Raw genomic sequence first — 23,396 nt, 5'->3', positions numbered from 1 at the left:
ACGAATAGCCTGCCAAGATGAAGTCAAAAAGCTGACTAGGGTACCAAACTAAGGAAGAAAGAGGGTAACAGAAGCAGAGTAAAACAGATCAGAATGACAAACAAAATTTAATGGTGCCATAACAAGCATTCACAGCTTGGTATTTCTTTCAGCACAAAGAGAGTTACTGTTGGCTCATTAAAAAAAAAAAAAAAAAAACTTGAAAAGTATTCATTGCAACAATAGAAACAAAAGAACAGCACATAAAATTTCATAAGTTATATATCCCCCTGTACAGGTAATGGAATTAAAAACTGGAAGATTTTTCACTTATTTTACGTCTTACAAAGTAATAATGCAATAACATAAGCATGCACCATATTACCAAGCCATAAAGAATGCCAAGCACATACACTCATTTCTTAAGAATGCCATGTCATACTGCCATTTACTCTCAAAACAAACACAAAAGTGCAATAAAAGCTTCAGGGATAACTGAAAAAAATATCTAATTACATTAGGAAGTCTGCCAGGTGACTTCATTTTACTGATGTCAACTGAAAAATATTGAAAATACCCAGTCTTCTAGACTGCCATTTCTAATACCACATGTCTACAGAGGTTTCCCAAACTTCTATTATCTGGTAAAAGGCTGCCAAATGGCTGCAAATTATAGAAACAATCTTCCCATAGAAAACTTAAAGACCCTTTACTTAAAGAAGAACAAAGCTATGGTCAGAAAAGTAAATAGGAATTTTAAATGAATAAAGAATCTGACACAAGAATTTATGTACTGCCACATTTGAAGTGCAGTGCTGACAATCATATCCCATAAGACAGTATTTCAGAATCTGAAGGGATTCAAAGGAACAGTATCTGCAATCACAGGAAAACTATCACAAAAGCAACAAGACCAAGCAATCCTCTCTTGAACCAAGCAGCCAGTGTAATGATGCACCACATCATGTGGCACAAGCGTGTTCTAAATAAGACAAATTAAACACAGCTGGTACATATAAGGAAGAGGCACAGGTCTGTTGGATGCATCTTTAGGGCTGCTGACAGTCAAAAGCAGACTGCAGGAAAGCAAGCTTAGTTGTACCAGATTAGACTTCATCAAGGAAAAATAAACAGTCCAGTTACGAATTATGATGGTACAAGGTAGAACAAAATAGATGATAGAAGGGGAAAGGAAGTACCCTAAAGGTAGAAAAGGAATGAAATAAAACCCTTGTAGGTTGGCACAGAAATAAAAGGAAGACTTTGGTGAAGGTGTCAAAATCCACAAAAGCACATTCTGCAAGAAAAAAAAAAGATCAAACAACAGATGACTCTAGTTAAAGAGAAGGGAATCAATGTGACAGCTGATATAATCTCCCTTCTATTCCATATGACAACTTTGTGTGTTGGATAAATACTGGAAGGGGAACACTTTCTAGTTCCATATGGCATGGGACAAATATACTCTTAGAGTGTCCATGTAGCTGCACTCAGAGAACAATATGATTCTCTGTGTTGGTTTTTGTTTTAACTAGTGTCTTAAGAGACTCATTACAACCTCTAGCACCTTAGTTTTAGAAACATATCACAAAGCACAACTCTTATGCAGTTAATAAAATCAGTAGATAAATACTTGCCATGGGTTTGTCATTTTCCTAAAAGGAATGCTAGGTTAATTATCAAAGTAAGTACTTTTTTAAGAAATACTTACGAATAGAAAATGTTAAATCCTGTTAGATTATAAGCAGCATCACTAAAAAAGTGTAGCAGTGCATAGCCAGATGTAGTAACAACTTCAGGAACAGTTTCGTTTCCACGCACTTCAGGGACTATTAAACCACTGGAAAATAAAAAAAAATAGAGTAATGTTTTTTAAATCAGTCTTTGGGATAAAAAAGTTAGGTATTCCAGTTGTTAATTATACAGACAACGTAACTCATAAATCCAGTAGGGTTTTGTTGGTGGTGGTTTTTTTTTTTGTTTGTTTTGTTTTTAAATCATGTACAAAACTTGTCCAGGCCTCTGAAATTTAGTGCAGGGTTTTCCAGGGAAACAAAACAAAGAGCTTCCCCCACACACACTAATGTAAAATTTCACATCAGATTATTCTGAGGGTGTATGTACAGTCAGTGTAATTTTTTAAAACATTAATTTTGAAAAAAGTCCTTCAGACAGATGCTTAAATCTTACTGACTTCCAGCATGAACTCTACTTCCAGATAGTATTTGCACCTTTAGAAGGTTATCTTATTGAAAACACTTCAAACCTGGAAAATACAACTAATTAATTTCCATGAAAAAGTTATTTAAAATAAAAAAAAAAAAAAAATACTTTTTAGAACTTCCGAAGAACGTTCTTTTTCAGTAAAGACTGGTAAAGACTGACACAGGAAAAAGAAGCAATACATTAACAAAGGAGGTCACCTGCATAAAACAGTGCCACGTTGTGAGTATAAATTACAAGTTAGAGAAATCCTATGGAAAACATTAACAATCAATAAACTGGGGAAAAAAAAAAAGAAAAAAAAAAGAAATTTGAAGAATATGGGAAGAGGAACTTTCCTTCCATTCACGCTACAAGTCGGGCTCCTGAACGACGCATTTAACAAACACAACTCTGCAATTTTGGGGAGGGGGGAGAGGAGGGCAGGGAAATGCAAGCAGTCACATAACACGCATTGAGAAGTGGGAGGGAAGATGTAGATTGCTATAGTTGGGCAGGGAAGAGAGATGAGATGAGCTTTGTTGCAGAAACCATTATCATCTATGCACTTAGTATCTCTTAAAGCTTGGCAGCGTAATCAATATTTCATAACATAAAATGAAATACAATTTCTGCCCCACTGGGGGGGAGTGTACAATAAGGGACAGAAATTGCATTTCATTGCTAAAAGAAATAGTATTTCAAAGGATAAAACTTTAACTGATTTCTAAGGATTAGGATCCTTTGCCTTCATTTCAACTGCCCAAGCATTGAATATGGAATATTAGTCTTCATTACCTTCCATCAAACTCTAATGAACTATAGCCCACTTGCCTAGAATATCCTTTCTGGAATGCTTCCCAAAATATTAGTGGAAGGGTAGGAACAAACCAACTGAAACATTCCACTGAAGTCCAAGAACGGAGGAAACAAGTTGACATTCATACAGTCTGCTTTTTGTCTCTTAGACACATAGGAAATGTTGTGCCTGGATCTAATACTTTACCTTAACTGTTTATCATCATTTGAAAGGCAAATAACTGGTTTATAACAAATAACAGTATCAGTTAAGTTCACTGTTTACTGTTGTTGGTTTTATGTTTATTTCTAAACTACAAACTACTTGCTACAAAGAATTACAAGGATTCTAGATAACATTAATTTGAATACAGGTTCAGTTGAGTTACAATTCTTAGCAGCTAACAAAAATATAACAAAAAGCAAAGAAATCCTATCCTTTCAGTTGACAGCAAATTCCAGGACTTTTAAGAAGTTGGTAATTTCACCTACAACTCAGGCGATGTTGCCCAATTTAGCAATCTAAAGAAGCACTAAAAAAAAAAAAAAAGAAAAAAAGTACTTAAAGTAGCCTTCATATCAAATTCCCTTCGCACATAAATTTAGAAGTCATTTAGTAGCTATTCTTTATAATTTACAAATAATGCAATACAGCCTAACAAATTACAATTCTCCTTTAAAGATACTGACACTAGTGGCCAGCGCCACATTTCATGCACATTAAAATGTCGGAGTCACTATTGGAAGTCTGCTGGTAAGTACATTTCTGATTGTATATCTATGAGTATTAACACTTAATGCTGACATTGCATGGATTACAAACCATGTAAGGAATTTATGCTATGATCCCCAAACCAAAGCATTTGGAAATTTATACAGCAGTTTTTGCAGGTATAACTTTTCATTCATGTCCCCGGGATATTAATAGGAAAAAAAAAAAGAAAAAAAAACTATCTAAGAAATTAAAGCCTCTGATATTACTTTTCCCCTGAAACTAACAATGTCTATATGATTATTTGGATCAAAAAGCTAATAAATACACTCACCTAAATACAGCTATTAAAGGTGCATATATTGAATCTCCATCATATACATACATATGGTCCCAACTACATTCTGTGGCAAAGTGATTAAACCTCAATCTCAGTATTGCATTAGGACTGGAAAAGAAAAAAAAAGAACAACAACATTGGCATAAACAATTATTTACAGAAGTACTGAACTCATAAAATACAGAACTTACAACAAAACTGATCATGCGAGCACGACTTTATTAAAACAGAGTACTAACAAAACACTTGAGTTAAAGAACAAAATTTAGGGCAAGCAAACATTTCATTTTTATCTTAGAATACTCTTATAATAACATCTGCAGACCAAGTCTAATAATCTCTGAAGTTAACAGGATACTTAAGTTCATGAGGCTTTTAACCAGTGTTCAGAACCTGTAATTTAAAGCCATTAAAATATCTCATTTTATTATATTACTTTTATTTTACAATGTCTGGACTATCAGGTTTAAAGAATCTTCAAGAGAAAATTCCCTATAAACCCTCATTTCAGTATTGTATCAGTGACTGAAAGTAAAAATTTTAATACACAAATTTAAAATTAATATTAATGATGAAAGGCAAGAGGGTAGATTTGGTGGTTTGTTTGTTTTTCACATTTTACCCAATTTCAAGGCTTATATTACTAGTTAAGTATGAAAATATTTCTAAATACATTTCAAAATGCGTATTCTCATGCTTGTTACTGTTTCAAGGCACAACTCTGTGGCACCCCTTTGGGGAGTTTGACATCACCCTGTCTTACAGGAACTTAAAATGAAAAGAAAAAATCAAAAATCAAAATCAAGAAGAACACTCTCTTCCAATAAAACTGTCTTTACAACTAAATCTTTAGTGTCAGCTGCAAGTGGATACTCCAGAAATTATAGGATACAGTGCAGCACCTCCTCTGTTTTCTAGAATTAGCAGTTTCCCATCACACCTGGGGGTCAGTTTTCACCAGGTTTTGGGAGATATCTAGATGGAGACTGTAAATGTTCTGCCTTCCTACTGACAGCCTCAAGTGCAGTTCACCACTGGAAAACTTTTTGAGAGAGAACAAGCAAGAGAGAGCGCTTTGAGAGAACGAAAGTGAGAGCTTTGGTTTTGTCCATTTTTTAAGAAAGATCATTTTATACATATGTGAGTTTCTCACGCACTGACATTTTGCACTACGTTACTGGGTTGCATTACTGTCCCACACACAGTGCAGCATATTGTTTCCTCCACCTAATCACTCTCCCATCTCCTGCAATGAGGAGGAACAGAGCTAAGATCAACTTCAAAGCAGTGTTTGTATACAGTCCTGAGGCACACTTCCACTTCAGTGTATTGCAGTTCAGAGCAGATATTCCCCTACTAGTTTGGGTAAAAAGAGAAGTCTAATGAGATGTGTAATGAGATAACGACAATATGGATATATAAAGAACAGGAGTAATTTTCTTTTGCAGCCTTAGTGGAACTCAGAGCTAGATGGATTCTTCAGCAAAATTCTGATCAATAGCCTGGGGGAAAAAAGTCCCATCGAAATTTAACAAAGTTGTGCACTTAGCAGTTAGTCATACCACTGCGTGTCTCCTTACATGCATGTCTGTGTTTCTATGCTGCATAAACTGGAAAATTTACAACATACACATGAAATATCTAAGCTGTATAAACTATGGACAAAATATGATTTTAAAACAAAGTACGTAAGGAAAACTGGAATACAAATGAAAATAGTTTATGGAAACTAACCTCCGAGCAAGATACAACCAAAAAATTAGTAGACTGGAAGCATTCTATACTTGAAGCCATTCCTGATTTATCACTGGAGAGTAAGATAATGAGTTAAATCACAGGATCCTGTAACCACTTCTGGGACTTGCATTACGGTACTCAAACAGGCAGCAAATTTATCATCGGATTTTGAGAGCCTGCAGCACTGGCCAAATTCCAATATCACTGTAACTTTTGCCAGCAATTAGAATGGCAATGTAATTTGGCCAGGTCTAAGCAACCCTGAAAATCCCTTTTTTTTTTTTTAATCTTTATAACATTAAGCTAAAAAAAAAAAAAAAAAAAAACCACTGTTTATATTGTATCCAGATGCAATTTAAACTCGAATTCTTTAGATCTTTAAAATACACAATACCAAACTGTCAGAAAATTTAATCTTTGAAAATGAATACTTACTATCCTTCAATTAACCATGTACATTTAGTTTTATATTTATAATTTATTGGTCCATCTGTTAAATATCCAGAAGGTTCTGTTAACCTAGAAGAGAAAAAAAAAAAAAACAATGCTGTAATATAGCAGAGACATTTCTTAAGCAAGTAAAACAGACATCATCAACATGCTAACAGATTCTTTCTGGATGGAAAGAAAATTGTGGGCAGAGGAAAGCATTAAATCTATTTTTATATTTGTCACTATTTTTTATTTTTGCTTATAGAAAGTAGAATTCTAATTATTCTGTATCATTGTTTTCTTCCCCTAATCATCAATCACGGGACTTTTTTTTTTTCTTGACCAGTAACACAGATATTACATATAATCTAGGTTATCCTACAGTTGAAGTGGATCCGTGCAAATGTAAAGGTATTTTTGTGATGTTTTGTTTAATTTTTCTTTTTAAAGCAGTACTTTGTGTCTGTGTGCTTTTTTGCACACTATGAGCAGCTGTACAATGTCAGACCAAAACATTAACGTAGCCCAGCATTCTGCCTCCAACAGTGGTCTACAGCAGACATGTAGGAGAGCTTCAATACCTCCGGGGACTGCCCACAGCATCACACCACCTGCGGTGTCTTGCAGCCCGGGGACATTCTCAAGCAGATACTGTGCCTTCATACTGGTTTGGCGTTAATGCTTCTCCTAGGAATGTGCCCATGTAAACTCTTGAAAACATCTGGAATGTAGAACTTCTAACATGTGGAACAGTCTAACATGTGGAATTAATTCTTGTGGGATCTCAATTGTTTTTACCCGAGCCTACCTTCTGACAATTTCATTTGATGTCCTTAGTCTGGTGTTCAGAGAGATGGTGAACCACAGTACGCTGTTGACATGCTCTATCCCACCCAAAACAGTGAATTGCATTGCCTCTCTCCCTTCTTTCTGCTGTCCTGAGAAGTCCTTGTTCAGTTAGCTGCTTCTTGTACGGAGTAACTAACTTTGACCATCCCTACTCCCTTTATTTAATAAATCTTTCTATTCTCCTATATGCTTTCTGAGGATCAACACAAAGATCAGCATATTGTGTTCAAGATGCAAGGGAACCATAAATCTGTACAGTGGCAAAATAATGATTTCTGCTTCTTTTCTATTCCAACCCTAACATTTTATTTGCTCTTTCAGCAACTACTGTGCTGACATTTTTAAACACAACTAGCTGTTGTAACTCTGAGTGATAACAGAGTTCAAGGTTCATTGCTATGTGTGTAGAACTTTGATCCCCCTCCCTACACACACCCTTTTCACATACATTACCTCACATTAATCTACACAGAGTGCTAAAATAGCAGATGAAATTCAATAATCTATTACCATAAAAGCCTTCTGAAATAGCTTAGTATTTTTGGCACACTGTAACTTCACTATTTGCCCCATTTTCTGCATTCGTCTTGATTATGTTCTAAAGTTCAGGCCTTAGCACACCTCTGGTAACCTTACATCTCTGGGAAAACTGACCATCCGACTCTTTAAAACATTACAACGATGACCAATGATGCAAACACATACTCGGAAACACTCACTTCTTTCACTGCAGTGTGGAAGGATAACGACGAAGAAGAGGTATCACTGAATAACAGCAAATAAACTGATCTATTTCTTTACAAAATGACAGGACTTAAGTTGCTTAGAGGCAATGTTAATCAAACTGACCAAGTGACAGCCAATTTTTCGAAACCAGGAATCCAGCTGAAAAGGAATTCAGTATCTGCTATCTTACTATCTTTGAAGCTCTATACATAAAGTTTAAAAATATTCCCTTTCACACCTAGAGAAAATTACTTATTTACATCTGAATTCACCCATATCAAACACTAACTGCATACTTATTAACAGAGGGCTATCATTCCAAGCACAAAACCCTAAATACATTGAAAGAAATAACAACAAGGGAGCAAGAAAGAGGAACTTACAAGACAGGACATGTGAACTTTCAGGTTTTTGAACGAGCTCCTTTACCTGTCCTGGAAAACCAAGCTCCACTTGGCTAGGCACGCTGTGAGCCATTCTGTTCTAGCCCCTGGTGGTTTTCAGTGAAAACCTTTTTTCCCCACTACACTTCCTTTTGATGGGATAAAAATCCCTTAAAATGGGATAAGGCTCTGTACTATGGGGAGCTGTCCAAATAAGTGTACTTTGAAACATTTTCAAGGCATAAAAGCGGTATCAGTAAGATATTTTATGTTTCTGAACAAAAAGAAGCAGACAAACAGCTAGCTGTTTGTGAACAGGCTGGGGGAAAAAAGAAAAAAAAACCAACTAAATATACTTCAGTCAATTGCCAGACAAGAGAAAGTTTCCCTAGTAAAACCTAATGCACTGAGCTCGTCTGAGTGCCACCGTTCAATGCTCCCAAAAAGCGATGGTTCCTGGCAAGTGCTGTACAAATGCTGGGCAGGGGATAAGCAAAGCAACGCATGAGGAGGCAGGGCTGGTAACCTGGACAATGGAGAACACAGACAACAAGTCATAGGTTGATACTAAGTCACGCGTCACATATTTTGAAATCAAGCTACTGTTGTTGATGCTTAGCCCTTAGTAGAACCTAATTACAGGATGAGATCCTATGCTTGAGTGTGTGCATGCATTTTTGTGGGAAAAAAGGCAGTACCGCATAAAGTGCCAATCAAAATAATTTTAGTGCTGTCATATGGTTTAGATACAGATGGTCTCTCCTTACACAGAGAGCCACAAAACATTTGCTTTACTGCAGTAAAGTAGTATAAAATAGTATGCTTTCACAGGCATGACTGTTGGCTTCCTGGTAGCTCTACAATGTAAGGGAGGTGACAAAGAATTGTTTTTATTAGATCAGTCCTTTGGCACTAGCAAAGCACAAACCATTTCCCTTTTCACCTGGGCTGATACTTTTTGATAAATAGTTTTTCAGAGGAGTAGATAACCTTTGAAGCAGCTATTGCACTGTGCAAAAAATAAAGAATAAATAAGAGCATGACATTGTTTTGTAGTAATGGCCGTGGAAATCAGTGAGCTAAAGATGCTGTTCTATTTACTATAAAGTAATTCTCCTCTGTCTTGCCCTTTCTTTAAGTTTCCTGAGATATACCAACAACTTTTCGGTATCATTTTTCTTTCCAAGTGTTACCAATTCCCAAATCCTGTAAACAGTACATGGGTAAGCAGAGTTACTTTCACACAACCTTTTACCAAATTGAGGACAATATTCCGTATCACCAAGCTCAGCAGCAGCAACCTGCACAAGACGCGTGGCACCACAGGTTGTTTCATCCAGTGGACAGAAGCATGCCAGCAACTCGAGGGCTAGAGGCTGAAGTCAACACAGGGCACTCAAAAGCAACGCAAAGGGAAATCTGTATTCCCCTGGAACATTAGCACTGCTACAATGCAATGGTAAATATAATTGCGTTACAATTCACATCGGTAACATTTATATTTACCACTGCAGTGATCTTAAATCAAGACCAATGCAGTTCAAGAAAAGGAAAAAGAAAAGTATGTTCTACTTCATTCAGAAATTATTAGAGTAAAATGAAGGAGAATGAGATGAAGGGGAAGGAGGAGATGAAATCTACGGCCTGCAATACATAAGATGTCAGAATAGATTATTAAAATGGCCCTTTCTGACTGTAATATTTATAGATGTGTGAAAAATGCAATCATGTCATCTCCTGTAATCTTATTGCAAAAGAATGATATTGTCAGCTTTTCCAGAAAGGAGCGCTGATTTAAACCTGGGAAGTCATCAGGTATTTCCTGCCAGCAGAGGAACGGTGCTTCAGAGAGAAAGAAGAAACAAAAAGCAATAAAAAGTCAAAGAGGGCAACACTAGAGATCCACTTACGGGCCTGCAGCAGCTCAATTTAGTGACAACGCCCTGCCCTGAAACACCGCGTTTCAAAGTGCCTGGCACTTGGAGACCTACAAAGCTGCTGGTAGGTGGACAGACAGAGGTCCGAGCTGTAACCCAGGCTTACCGGGGGAGAAGCCATAAGGCGTATTCATAATGCTACAAATACTCACTTAAATAAAAGGAGTTATAGAATGGTTCATTTATCTCTACATTAATCAGTCACATTTCTATTGATAGTTTCATGGAATGCTGGACTATTTTGTAACTCCTACTTTAGATATACCTGAATATCACAGACAGAGCATACAGATTTTGCGATACCAAGCATACAGATTCAGCTCAATATCAATATTGGTCTACCAGCCAAAGACTATTCTCTTTATTGCTGTTCCATTTCTTTTCTCCATCTTTTTATGAAAAATGGTTTTATTTAAAACAGAAAAACAATAACTGCACTTCAAAGTTGTAAGATCAGATCCTCCATAAACACAAGGGCAGCATTTTCAGCTTGGGATCTTGTGTCCAGCCTTTACACAGTTTAAAAAAAAAAAATCTTCAAGAGATCAACATTTAATTAAGAAAGAAGGGAAGTTTTGAACCACCATACAGGACAAGACAGAATCAGCGCTCACTATGTTACCAGAAGGAAATAAAGAGATCAAGAGGCCATTTCTCAGCCATGACAGGAAGCAGCAACTACTTTGTGGACAGTAAATGGAGGCACCACAAGGGACACACGTGTAACTTTGGAAAGCCTGAACTGAACCCTTAGCAGCTAAGGCATACAAACCACTGCTACATGGGAGACACAGCCCCAGGTGCCTGCAGGAGCCACTCACACTTAAGGCAATAAAAGGATTTTTCCCCCCCAGAAACTTGTAAAGTATACAAATTAAAAAAAAAAAAACAGCCTTACTTTCCAGGCAAAAAGTATTGATTAGTACCTGACGAAGATCCTAAGAACTTGCATTTGATTTTCCTGCATTTCTACGTCTCTTGTAGAACCTTGCTGACAGCTAATTTTTTCATAATGGATATTAAAACAGAAGACACTGAATATACCAGAGCTCTACTTTTCCTTCAGTGACTAATCAAGAAGAATAAATATTTAACACATTAAGATAGCATTTGTGTATGCCAGTCACACTCCTCTACTTGTTACACACTGCTCTGCATTAATAGAGAAATGTATATTTAGAAGCAGTAAGAACATTCACAACTTGTCACATACTAACTAATTAAAAAAATGTTCTTAAGTAGGTTCAACTTCACTCATTGACAAAAGTAACAGTTCTTTTTTCATAAAACATCCCTACTACTTAATTCAAGTTTTCAGTTCCCCCTTCTAATTTATTTTAAGGAAAAACAAGCTCCAAAACAATTTAAGAAACACAAAAGTAAAATGAAAGTGACACATCAGCCTTTTTTCCCCATACAGAATATTCAGTATTTCAAGGACAATTTTTTATTTTTTTATTAAAGATTGCAGTGATATATCACCTTCGAGCAGTGAAGAACATACACTTCAGCAGGTGTTTTCTTTCCTCATTTACTGTGGCTGAAAATGGCTGCTAGTCCATATTCCACTTTTGTAGCGATTCCAAGAACTACTGAAAGACTACTGCATTAAAAAGCAGACAGTGCTCTCAAATTACAAACATACCAGGCATCTTACTCAGGTAATGTATTTTCACTTACATAACGCAAATAAATAAAGTGAATCTCTTCCCTCTGCTGCATAATATCCTGTATATATATAATATATGCATATATATGTATATAATATATATTATATACATATATAATATTATATATAATATATAATTATATAATATAATATGAGCTGTAGGCAGCTCATTTACAACAGGGCATCACAGCGTGTGACCATAAGCCATTACAAGGGATCTATAAAGGGGCTAGAAATGGGCACAGTCCTGTGAAGATCTGGAAGACACATGAAGTGGGGAAAATGAAGACAACATAGGAATGTTAAATATAAATTAAAATGACTATAGAAATACCATCTGAGGCCACCTGAGACTTTTCTTCTACTCCCTTAGGTGGTCCGTGACTTTTTCCCCCCAAACCCTTGCACTGACATGTTTTAACATGCCCTATCCCAAGGCAGGACCAAGCACGCTGAAACCTTTCTCGCTAGTTATTTGTCTAATCTGTTCTTAATAATTCCAGTGACAGGAGTCTGCAATCTTCTTAGGTGATCTATTTTAGTACTGACTTATCCTTATTGTTAGAAAGTTTTTCTGAACGTTCAGCTTATTTTTCTCTTGATTCTACTTAAACAGACTACTTCCTGCCCTGCTCAGAGGGAAGAGAGCTAATCCCTTCCTTTCTGCTCACCTTTTACAAACATCTACCCCAAGCTTCTCTTCTCTGACTCAAGCAAGTTATTCCAGCATTCCTCACGTATCACATTTGCAAGACTTCCCTCCTCCAGAACTTCTCCAATATATCCGCATCACAAAATACCAGCTGCTGCTCCAGCCATATCCTGGCAAGCACAGCAACCAGAGAATTCTTTCTTTCCTGCACTTAATGCTGCAGCTTGTCCTCGGTGTAAATAGCCCAAGAACTGCCTTTCTGCATGCCAGTGTGTATGCAACCTGCAATTCCCTGTGACCGCTTACCTTCCTCCAGAGGAAGCTCTAGCTCATCTTTCTGGGGTTAATTATGCTTACCAAAGCGTAGAAATTTGATTCCAATTCAGTCAGCGCTATTTTTTTCAGACACTATTATGCGGGATCAATGCAGCTTGCATGATCAGGACCTCGTTGCGTGGAAAGTTTCATCCATAATCATTTTCTCAATGGGAAAAATCTATTTTTGACTCTCTTGTATAAGCATTCACTTGAAAGTTTGTCACTTTGGACACACAACACACTGCCACAAGCCATGAGAAATCCTACTTGAAAAAAAAATAATAAAAAAATAAATGGACTCCAGAAGATGAAAATCCATTTGCATATGTTTAACATGAAGTTCTTAAAAACGCCTCCGTTTTCCATCACAGCTATTTTTCTATTACTCAGCTTAGTCACAGGTTTTGAATTCTCATTCATAGTGACTTTGGAAGCAGTGGCACAAAGGCAGTGCCAACAAGATGAGAAGTCGAGGCCCCGCACAGGGAAGGTGCCCACAGCACGGCCAGCCTCTCAGCCACCTCGCATGGGGGATAAAACTGGGCAGCCCCCAAACACCAACGGTGTGAATCAGAGGAGCAAGCACACAAAGCCATGAGGTCGAGGAAAACCCTACTATTAAATCCGAGGAAAACACTGACACACGTACAGAAAAAGCTTTCTACTTTTTAAGCATGCAGAGCGATTTCCCTGTTAGCTTCCGGTGACAACATATGCCGAAGTGCTTTACTTCAAGTTGCTCTGACAAAACGAATTCCAGAGTTGTGGATGAACAGAGGCCAAGAGATGAGGTGAAAAATTGGCACAGCATCGCTCTGACTGCACAAGTGATTGGACTATTTTCATTTAACAACCTGATTTATAATTGGAGCAGATAAAAAATACTGAGACCTTAGTTTCACTGTACAGGTCTTGAGAAAGTCAGAATAACTTCTGTCTTCAGAGTACATAGATATATTCTCTAAAATACATGAGAATAAGCCACAGCTATCTAATAGACAAACCAAATGCTGATTGCCGTGTATTTAAGCAAAGAAACATCATTTTCTCCACTGATACCAAGTATTTGTTTATTTTTATAACTACATATATGAACCCAGATTTTGGAGCAATGGAACCTCTCCAAGAATAGCAGCAATTTCTTGAGAGGGCTCAAACCTAAAAAATAAATTGAGAAGGACAGCAAAGCCTAACAGAATCTGGTCTGCCAAGACACTAATACAGTATGAAGGAGAGTAGCAGAGTGCAGCCAGCATGATAAACAGTTTAGGAGGCTGACTGCTGGGAGAGACAGTAAGGAAAAATAGACCAGAGCTCAGAAATCTCTCGTTAAATGCATTATTGCCCTTCAGTGGATTGTTAGCCTTTTGTTTTGTTTTTTTAAATAGTGAAATTCATATTGTGCAATGAGAAGAAAATCCCATGCAGATTTCTAACAAATTACCTGGATTATCTTCAGGAAAAATTCCTCCCCACCTCTATCTCTTGTTGTGCTGCTGTTCCTCCTCTAATGAATATATAGATATCCATAGATATTTTTCTTATTTTAGTAAGACTTCAAAGGACCTGATTCTGTATCCACAAGATGAACAAGAATATTCTTAGAGATAACAGCCTGATTGCAGAACACAGGTACCCAAATACAGGTATTTTACTGAAATATGGCTCACCATTTTCTGGAGGTTTAACCCTAAATCAGATAGAAAATAAAAATCTCTCTGGGGAATTAAAACAACCTAACCACTACCTTCTAGAAAAAATCCAGACTACTAAATACTGTTTTATGCAGATGGATTTATATTAATGGAAAGATTCTATAAAACTGAATGTGGTTGAGTCAAACTACAGAGTTGAAGAGTGAACTGCATGCTTTTACAGCAGTGCTACACCAATTAACAGCTTGAATCTTGCCAATATTTTCCAGGTGGCCCTGGTCCTCTTCATCCCAATTCTGAAATCAAATTCTTTTAAATGACTTTTAAAATATACTGCAAATAGCACAATATCCTCCACTGACCTGGAAAAAAACTGGAAAAACTTCAAGAAATGTAGTTTCATCTCTCCTGTCTTGAATAATACACATATTCTGCATCTATTTTAATATCATAGTCGGACAAAATCACATGAGACAGACAACGTCTAACAGCAATGCCCAGACTAGTTCACAGATGTCATGCAAAACTCTGGCTATAAAAATACACCTGCCACTATGCTGAAAATTAAGAATTGATGGAACATCAAATTGGCATTCGATATAAAACTAAGGCATCATCTATTTCTCTGTATTGCAGCTTATTTAATTATAGCAAATGCTACAGAGTTCAAGAAATCAAAAAGCTGTAAAAATAAATAAATAAATAAAAATCCTGCTTGAGTAAGAGGCAGACAATCTACCCGATTCACAGAATGACTTGTAGTTTCACATCATTTTAACATATTTTCTCAGGGGGGAGGAAAAAAAAAAAAAAGGAGGTTTGAAGTATTTGAAATTGTGACTACTCAGCCTCAGTTCAGTGTAATATTAACAGCAGCCCCAAAGTATTCTCATGTGTACCCAAATCGCTACTGTTCTAAGCAAGTACTACCAAAGAATCTGCAGAAAGCAAGATGAACTCCTCATTGCTCTAATATTTTACATTGCCCATTCTAAGCAGGAGTTATTTTAATAGCAAAACATTACCAAGAGAAGAAAGAAATAAATTATCAGTGAAAAAAACAAGTTGCCAGACCAACATGGCAATTGCTTACTTTTATCCAACTACCGCAATATTTTTATCATTTCATTTAGTAAAGGTGTGTACCCAAGTAGCTCTTGAATATTCCAGTTTGTAAGATTACCCAGAAGTAACGTATTATCTTTCATTAACCCTAGTGTTTTAAAAATGTCAGTGTTACAGTAGTTTAGGTTTCTTTAATTAGTAGGGCCATTTCTTTCACCTTTATTTCCTACAAAGCAGACTTCCATTTCTAAAAGGGGCAAAGTTAAGTATATTAACAAAATAACAGAAATACCTTTGACAATGTCTTTAATTTCATCACTCCTACCTAAAAAATAGATATCAGTCCTAAGCAGTGTCCACATTAAAATAAGACTGTCTACAGGTTTTGATTTAATAGCAAGATTAGAAATATGAAAAGATAGTTACCTGTTATTTTTATTTACCATGGAATGCAGAGAAGCCCACAAACATTCCTATATATTTGTATGTACTTCATAAAGATATATACACACATGCATAAACTGAGCCATACAAAAGTGTTGTAAGAAATACTCAGCTTTCTCTGTCATTGAACTTCATAAAATACCTTAAGTTGTGTGACACAAAACAAAGCATACAGACAATGCATATTGACATACTTGGCAAAAAGGAAAGGCGCTGCTCCAGTTTTTCACTGTACATCACTATCAATCCCATTTTCCTTTGTGACCTAGTTCAGGGTTTTAACTTAAGCTTCCTGAGGTAACAACCAAATGCTCTAAATCCAGCATGTCACCTACTCCCAAATTTCTCATTTTCTCTATGAGACAAGTTTCTAATAAACACCTGTTCTCAACAGGAAGCAGCTGCCTTCTCCTTTCAGTCATTTAGGCCAATTAACGCCAACCCATCCAATCGTGTATTTGTCAAGAACAGGGTGCACCTGGCAGGAGAATACCTCTACTAGGCTGCAAGCCCCAGCTCCCACTAGCTGCATTACTGCACACTGCTTTTGGGATCATTTCACAATTAAACTTTGATTTCCCCCTCTCTGAGAGTGTAACGAATAAAAATCTAGAAGAAAAAAAGACAAATGAATAGAAGTTGGTTTTCAACTTTTTCTTTTTACACGAACACCAGCCATGCCTCCCCTCTTCCACCTCCCATCAGCACACAGTCTTCTTCACAAGAGGCTCCCAGTCCCCGAACAAAACCTCAGGCAGTGCAGCTGCTAAGACAACTCTTTTGTTGCTATCGTATTTTTGCCACATTCTACCTGATTGGTTCCCAAATTCCCACACAGCTGATACCCAGATCTTGAACCGTTAAGAGCCAAAAGCCTCTTTCAGAAAAAACAGCCCGTACTCGTTAAGAGGGAGGGACTGCTCCCCACAGGTTGGATGCAAGCTGGGCACTGAACGAGCACATCTCTGTGGCAAGGACATCTGTGTGCTGTGCAGTCCTACCCATAAAAAATGTATGTAAACACTAGAGAAGCTAATTTATCATAAGTATGGATTCTAACTCACGATGGTTTTCCTTCCGCTTTGTCCTTTAATGCACAAAGGTCCATCAAAAAATAAAGTCAGGTCAGACATAACTGTTCTCCTCACAGGTCTGGCTAAAAGGAGCTCCAGAGCTGGTGTCTGAAATAGCCTGCCAGCTTCCAACCTACACCTTCTGAAATTAAAGTCCTAGTCATTGTTGCATAGATTCAGAGTAACTTTGTTTGGGCTTTGGGAAAAGGGATTGTTTTCACTTTTACTGTCTGCAGAAACACAGAAGAATACAGAACAAAAAATAATTGTGCTATTTAAAAGAGAAATAGCATCATTTCACTTTTCCCTCTTCTTTTTTTTTTCTTCCCCTTCAATGAAGCACAAAACAGTGGAATATTGCTAATATACACCACAAAACTATCTGGAATCTCTGAAAGGTAGTCTCTGAACTTTCCAAATCTTACAGCAAGCGACACACCCAGGGAAATGAACAGGTTCTATCCTACAACCTGATCCATGTCTGTGTACCCCTGTCATTGTAATGGGGAAAAAAATCTACTGGGACCGCATGTTGTCCTACACAGAGTCTGATCCTGGTTTAGGGCTTAAACGAGGTACTATATTAGCACAATGACAAAAAAAAATCTCTAAAGTTCTTTAGTATAACACCCCATAGGTTTATTCACCACAGGATCATTGAATCAGAAAATTCTCTTTTAGAATTTCTTTCTGCCAAGCAGATAAACTACAACAGAAAATTTGGTCTCTTCAAATCCTGTCTTGAAAAGGAAATTGCCAATTCACTGAACAAAAATATTAGAAAAACATCCTGCTGGGATTTCCAAACCCTTTGTGCCCTAGCTTAGGACGGCAGCGATCAGTACAGCTCAGAAGACATACCTGGAGCTAGGCGAGAGGACGTAAGGGGATTTGTCATGCACCAACACAGCCGCGGCTGCCCAGCCTCCCACAAAAGCAGAACACAGGTAGGAGAATGCTGCCTGGAATGACCCGCTTGCCTTTCAGTAGAGTACAAGAGGCAGGACACCTCCCCTGTGGGACCAGAGCTCTGCTGAGCCTGTTCACATCACCCTTATGAAACGGAAAAGACACGGAGCAGGCACAGCACCTGGGGACACAGCCAGTCTGCCTTGTCTTACCAGTGAGAGGCGATGGCAAGTCTATCGCACACGAGCAGCAGTTCTTCCATTACGCCTGGATAACAGGCTGCACCCGCTCCCCTCTCTGAGGCTGACGATCTCACTTTGCTACGAGAAGCTCTCAGAGCTGCTGCTGATTTTTCCTCACGCAGTTCAAACACAAAGCAGAACAGATTACAAACAAGTGCCCACTCTTCATGGTGACAGGATAAATAGGAACTATGCCTTTCCACAGAGAGGTACGTCTGCTGTGCAGCATAGTGCCCAAAAAACACCAGGAACCAACAAAGCCATGCACTGAAGTCCAAAGCCAGCAAATTAGGCTGCTGAGAGCAAGCAGCGGAAAAGGAACAAGAAAGCAAGCGATCACTCTGAAATAGGGTCAGGAGAGGAAAAAAAAAGAAAAAAAAAAGGAAAAAAAAAAAAGCAGTGACCCTAAGGCTTAGAGAAGAAGCCATGGTTCAGGTAGTGAAATGCACTAGAGCTGAGAATGGCTTCAGTGCAGCTGAAATTAGGGTGAACGAGAGGCATGGGTTGGCTCTGCCCCATCCATGATTCCATGCATTGCACACCAAAGGAGAGGCACCAGCAGCAATCCCACCACAGCTCGTGCTGATGGAGAAGCTTCCCCAGCTCTCAGCAAGCTATGTCCTGGCCTCTGTAGAATGAAACAGAATCATTCAGAAGAGAGACTTCCGATATTTAATGCACCAACATACAAACATGCCATCAGCTCAGCCTGTCAGCATTTAACTATTTAAGCTGTCATTTAGTGGTTTTGTGTAATGCATCAGAACAAATCTAAACTGCCCTGGTCACCGCACACACAAGTCATCTCTAACAGTAAAGCACAGAGCAAGTTTCCTGGCACTGATGGAGTTTCAACAAAAGAGGCATTTGAAAGACGCATCAAACAGCAACAATTGCTTCAAATCAAACTGCAACATACAGCAAATTCAGACAGAAATGCGCTGGTTTGTGTAAAGAGACAGCTATCTGGAAGGGAAGTTCTTAGCTGAAAAAAGATTATTAGTGTAGCAAGGATGACAACTGAAACCAATCACGTTTAAATAGAATCAACTTCCCTGCCCATGCGACCTTAACCTGCTCCCCTGGATGTTTCTTGAGTAACTTTCCAGTCCTCCATTCCTCAGGCTTGTGCTGATGTACACAGCAACCTCTACATCATCCACAGTTGGATTCTAACAATTTATTTTTTATTAGGAGGTGAGTAAAATTATTTTTTAGATGTTGTTTTGATCTTTTTTTTTTCCCAGAAAGTTTAGCTACATGCAGAATTAAGTGAGCAGATATGGTAAGCTAACAAAAACAATTATCCTTCTAATTTTCAGGAAAAAATAAAAACAAAAAATAAAATGGTCTTATTTAACAAAAGAAAACTCAAATATTCTTTGAAAGGAAAGGTTCTGTGAAATCAACGTGATCTGAAAGCAATATTCATCCAGAATTTCAAAAATGATCTAGAATCCAGATCAAAAGAAACCTCTCACAATTAAAAATAATAATAATAAGAATGCTTTTATTTGCCCCTCAGTTTGGGGGCTAAAATTTGCTGTTTATGCTGGCATTTCAAATAACTCAAGACTCATAAGTTGCAATTGATCAGCTAATACAGATGCAAAATTGATTCCGTGTTTATCAATCCAAAAATAATTTCTCTTTTAGAGAAAATCATTCCAAGGATAAATTCACACAAACTTAGTACATTAATAACAACGAGTCAAATCACAGAAAATTCAACTTTCCTTAAGCTTTCAGCTGACCTTAAACTTTCCAAAACGTTCGCAATCTCTAACACAGCACAGTCTTCTTTCACCATATGACTCAGTTTCCAAGCCAAGTTCTTACCAAAACGTTGCTTTGGTAATCAAAGCAGGTGGAAGTGGAGCTACGGACATAACACCATTCAGTGCTGTTCCAGGATTAAATGCTGCATCCCCTCATAGCCCAGCTGAGCCTTGATTTCTGACACAAGGTTCTTGGTATTGGTACTCTTTGGTTAGTTCTTATCTAAGCATAAGGGTCTGTCCAGCAATGAGTAAAAATAACATAAGAGATGTGAGCTGTTCTTGAACAAAAAGGACAAAAAGAAAACAAAATAAATTGTCCTGTACAAAGTACATCAAATCTTTTTTCTGCATACATTTCTAAACATGCGCCTCAGTCACCATGAGCCTTTTTTCACTGATTACTCACCAGAAGGTGCACTTAAATCATTCAGCTGAGCTTCAGTCATTCGTGACCGCAACTCTCCAAGGCCAGCGCCGTGCACAGCGCTGCTAGGCCATGAAACTGGAACATGTTACTGCTAAAGCAAAACTCAACCTGGCTCTTCAGTAAGGAAGCTGAAGTGTTATCTGCTTAGAGAGAGCCAGAGGGCTTGTCGACTCATCCTCAAAACAAGCTTTTATTGTGTTTTGTTGTATTGGAGTTTTGAGTTCTATGGATGCATATTCTTAGTTAATACAAAAACAGGTAAATAAAGCCACAGAAAATTCCAAGGAGAGGAAAATCACTCCAAGACTACATATTTTAAGGCATTTCAAAATATACAATTAAGAAGCTGATGTTTTATTCATCGCTTTAAGAAACAAAAGTTTAACACTTGGGCTTTAAAAATATAGCTACTTTAATAAGCAACATTTCAAGGGAAGAAATCAAAGAAAAGTGTTCATCAAAATGTGGTAGTTCAGGAAGTTTCAGTGACTCCACAAATTAAGGCCAATAAAGTAGATTGAGTAAATAAATGATTGTTCGTGGGTTTGGTTTTGTTTAAAAACAAACAACAAAAAAAAAGCCACCTACATACTTGTGTAGAGTTTCCTTTTGCTCTGCATTTTCTCAACGTTGCCCACTGCTCCCAACACCCACACCTTCATTCTGCTCCCCTGGCCCAGGAGCCGGACAGGTCCCAGCCTGCACACAGCTCTCCCAGCAGCAGAGGCCGACGAAAGCACCACTTCAAGAGGTCACTTGGCTGCACCTCCCTACGCCTTCCAGCCCCAAACACAGCAGATGCCCCTTTCCCTCGCTCCTCCGTCAAAGAGGGAGGCCAGCCGCAGGCTGGGTGGGCTGCAGGTGGGCCCCCTTGATGCCAGGCTACGTTCTTGCCTTGTTTTCTACCCCCAGATAAGTAGCTTAATAAAACAGCTGCCTCTAAGCACCAAGTCTAAAAATGATCTCTATACACAAGACCGAGACGGCTTCTTCAGCCTGGATTGTGGGAATTGCCAGCCTAATGTCAGCTTTTGCATTTAGTTGGAAAATAAGTTAAATCTTTGCTTATAAAGTCACTGGGAATACAAGTTTTTAATCCCTTTACATTTTAAAATGCTTTTTCTTGAATCAGCCTGAGGATCCAAGTGTTCTGATTCACAGAAATTCTTAGGCTGCAAATCCATTTACTGAGGATAAGATTATACAGCACATGTATATCATTTTACATATGATACTTTCAGGAAATTTAAACTGACAAGGCTGCTTTAAAAAGCTTTCAGTTGGTGAGTGAGCCTTACGGAAGTATTTACTGGTTCTTCTTGAATTTAGATACATACCCCACATCATTGTGAAAACTGAAGAGACCTAGAAATTTGACTAACAATGGACCTAGTCCTTCTCTCAGTTATTTTGGTATAAAGCTACAGGAGTTCCTAGTTGTTACAAAGGAGATGCGAATATTGTATTTTTGTTTTGATCATATACTAGTGACACAAAAAAGAATTCATAGCAGAATGTACACAGCTTCACATAATAAAATCCCACGTTAGAATTGTATTTAGTCAAGTCACCATACTTAATTGCTTTTTAAAATAAGCATAAATAAAAAACTCAAACTTCTCTAAACAAAAATCTGTTCAGAGTTGGAAAGAGTGGAAACCAGTTAGCTGAGTTCAGGAATAGCAGTTTAATTCATGCGATTCATTCATCTACATCAGCGTTCAAATTCAAACCAAGAACACACTTTTGAGGTGAATCTTACCCTCCTTTTCTCACCACATACACCTTAGCTCCAGAGCAATCCTGCAACACAAACTGGGTTTCTTTTGGACAAACCTAAACCACAAAACACACTTCAACCACTGAAACAGCCATTCCTGAGCACGTTACATCTGGCGTGGGTTTGCAGGCATACAGCCTTGGCTTCTAAAGGCAAGGCTAGCAAAGCTCGTCTTCAGAAACTTGTTGAAAGGCTCTTAGTGCTTTTGAGCTACAGTTCCGATTACTCTTCTTATTACACATGAGAAACTCTGCACATGCCAAATGATGGAAGAGGGATTCTTTAGGTTTAGGCGGTAACTGAGAAAACCGAAGGATGTTAGGCCAATGTCTTGTAATTAAGTACGTGGCTAAATTGCAAATAAAGATATTTAAGACAAAACATACCGATCTTCAGAAGTAGATTTAAGCCACTGAGTAGCCAATATATAATGGAGGGAAAAACATGTTGATAAGTAAGAATTCATAGGATGTAAACATGTATTATTGATTGAATAGACCAGTATTTTCCCATATTCTTCAATTTATCCAGCTTTTTTTTTTTTTATATGCTACCCACAGCCATATGGATCTGTGCTATTTACCTGTAGGAGTCTGGATTTCCTCAGCACCAAACTGCAGCTTATTCCGCATAAAAGATACGTGCATTTCCTCTATATACTAGATAAGGCAACATCCCAAATGAGGTTAATAACATCTGCCTGCTTCAAAATCAGAAAGAGCCCCCTTTGGTAATGCATTTAATATGTTGGCACAAGTGACTGTTGGGATTTATGAATAAGTCATAAGGAAGCTCTGAATCACCACCTGCTATCCATTAGAACTTGGGGTGGCTACACACGTTAGGTCACAGGTTACCTTGCACAAATGCCTGCATAAAAAGAGCACAAGTTTTAAACAGCCCCTGGTGATGGATAAAAGCAGAACACAGAGCCACGTCTCTTATGAATAAACTTGAATTGGGTCCTCTTCCACGCAGTGATCTTAAAAGTTTTTACATGACTTCTAAGTCTGCTGCTTCTGTATCTTAGAGTTTTGGAAAGATTTTTAGATGCTCAGCACTGATATGAACATCCTAAAGCATTGCAACAACTCAGCTGTCAGACACGATTCAACAGAGAACAAAAAGAAAGGGAAAAAAAAAAGAAATCAATCATGATGGTGAATTCAGAGAAATCTTCAGAGATCATTCAGAACTGAAATAAGAACGGTGGACTACAACACTCACAATCCTGAAAAGTCAGACTAATAAAGGATGGATGGCATAATTTAGCTCATCATCAAGAA

At 37.8% G+C, this 23,396-nt stretch overlaps 1 protein-coding gene across 27 annotated transcripts in view; it reads right to left on the bottom strand.

Annotated features, from left to right (window-relative positions):
- ATRNL1 (attractin like 1) overlaps positions 1 to 23,396 on the bottom strand; it is a 519,237-nt gene that overhangs the window by 446,100 nt on the left and 49,741 nt on the right. For 24 of the 27 annotated variants that reach the window (XR_013952819.1, XM_080597609.1, XM_080597608.1 and 21 more), the window contains 3 exons: positions 6,204 to 6,287; positions 4,026 to 4,139; positions 1,691 to 1,819 (listed from right to left, as the gene is read on the bottom strand). Coding sequence is in view for 26 of the 27 variants with exons in the window: in XM_080597609.1 (XP_080453735.1) it covers positions 1,691 to 1,819; positions 4,026 to 4,139; positions 6,204 to 6,287 (327 nt within the window). In the remaining variant the exon portion in view is untranslated. Of the gene's footprint in view, positions 1 to 1,690; positions 1,820 to 4,025; positions 4,140 to 6,203; positions 6,288 to 16,092; positions 16,909 to 16,962; positions 18,973 to 19,041; positions 19,491 to 23,396 lie in introns of those variants that run through there. The other 3 variants (XM_080597593.1, XM_080597585.1, XM_080597590.1) reach the window with 3 other exon arrangements.

Source organism: Anser brachyrhynchus, assembly GCF_964034855.1.
Source record: "Anser brachyrhynchus genome assembly, chromosome: 6".
In the NCBI taxonomy this organism is placed as follows: domain Eukaryota; kingdom Metazoa; phylum Chordata; class Aves; order Anseriformes; family Anatidae; genus Anser; species Anser brachyrhynchus.
Note: the sequence above shows the minus strand (reverse complement) of the source record. Positions and strands in the feature narration are given on the sequence as shown.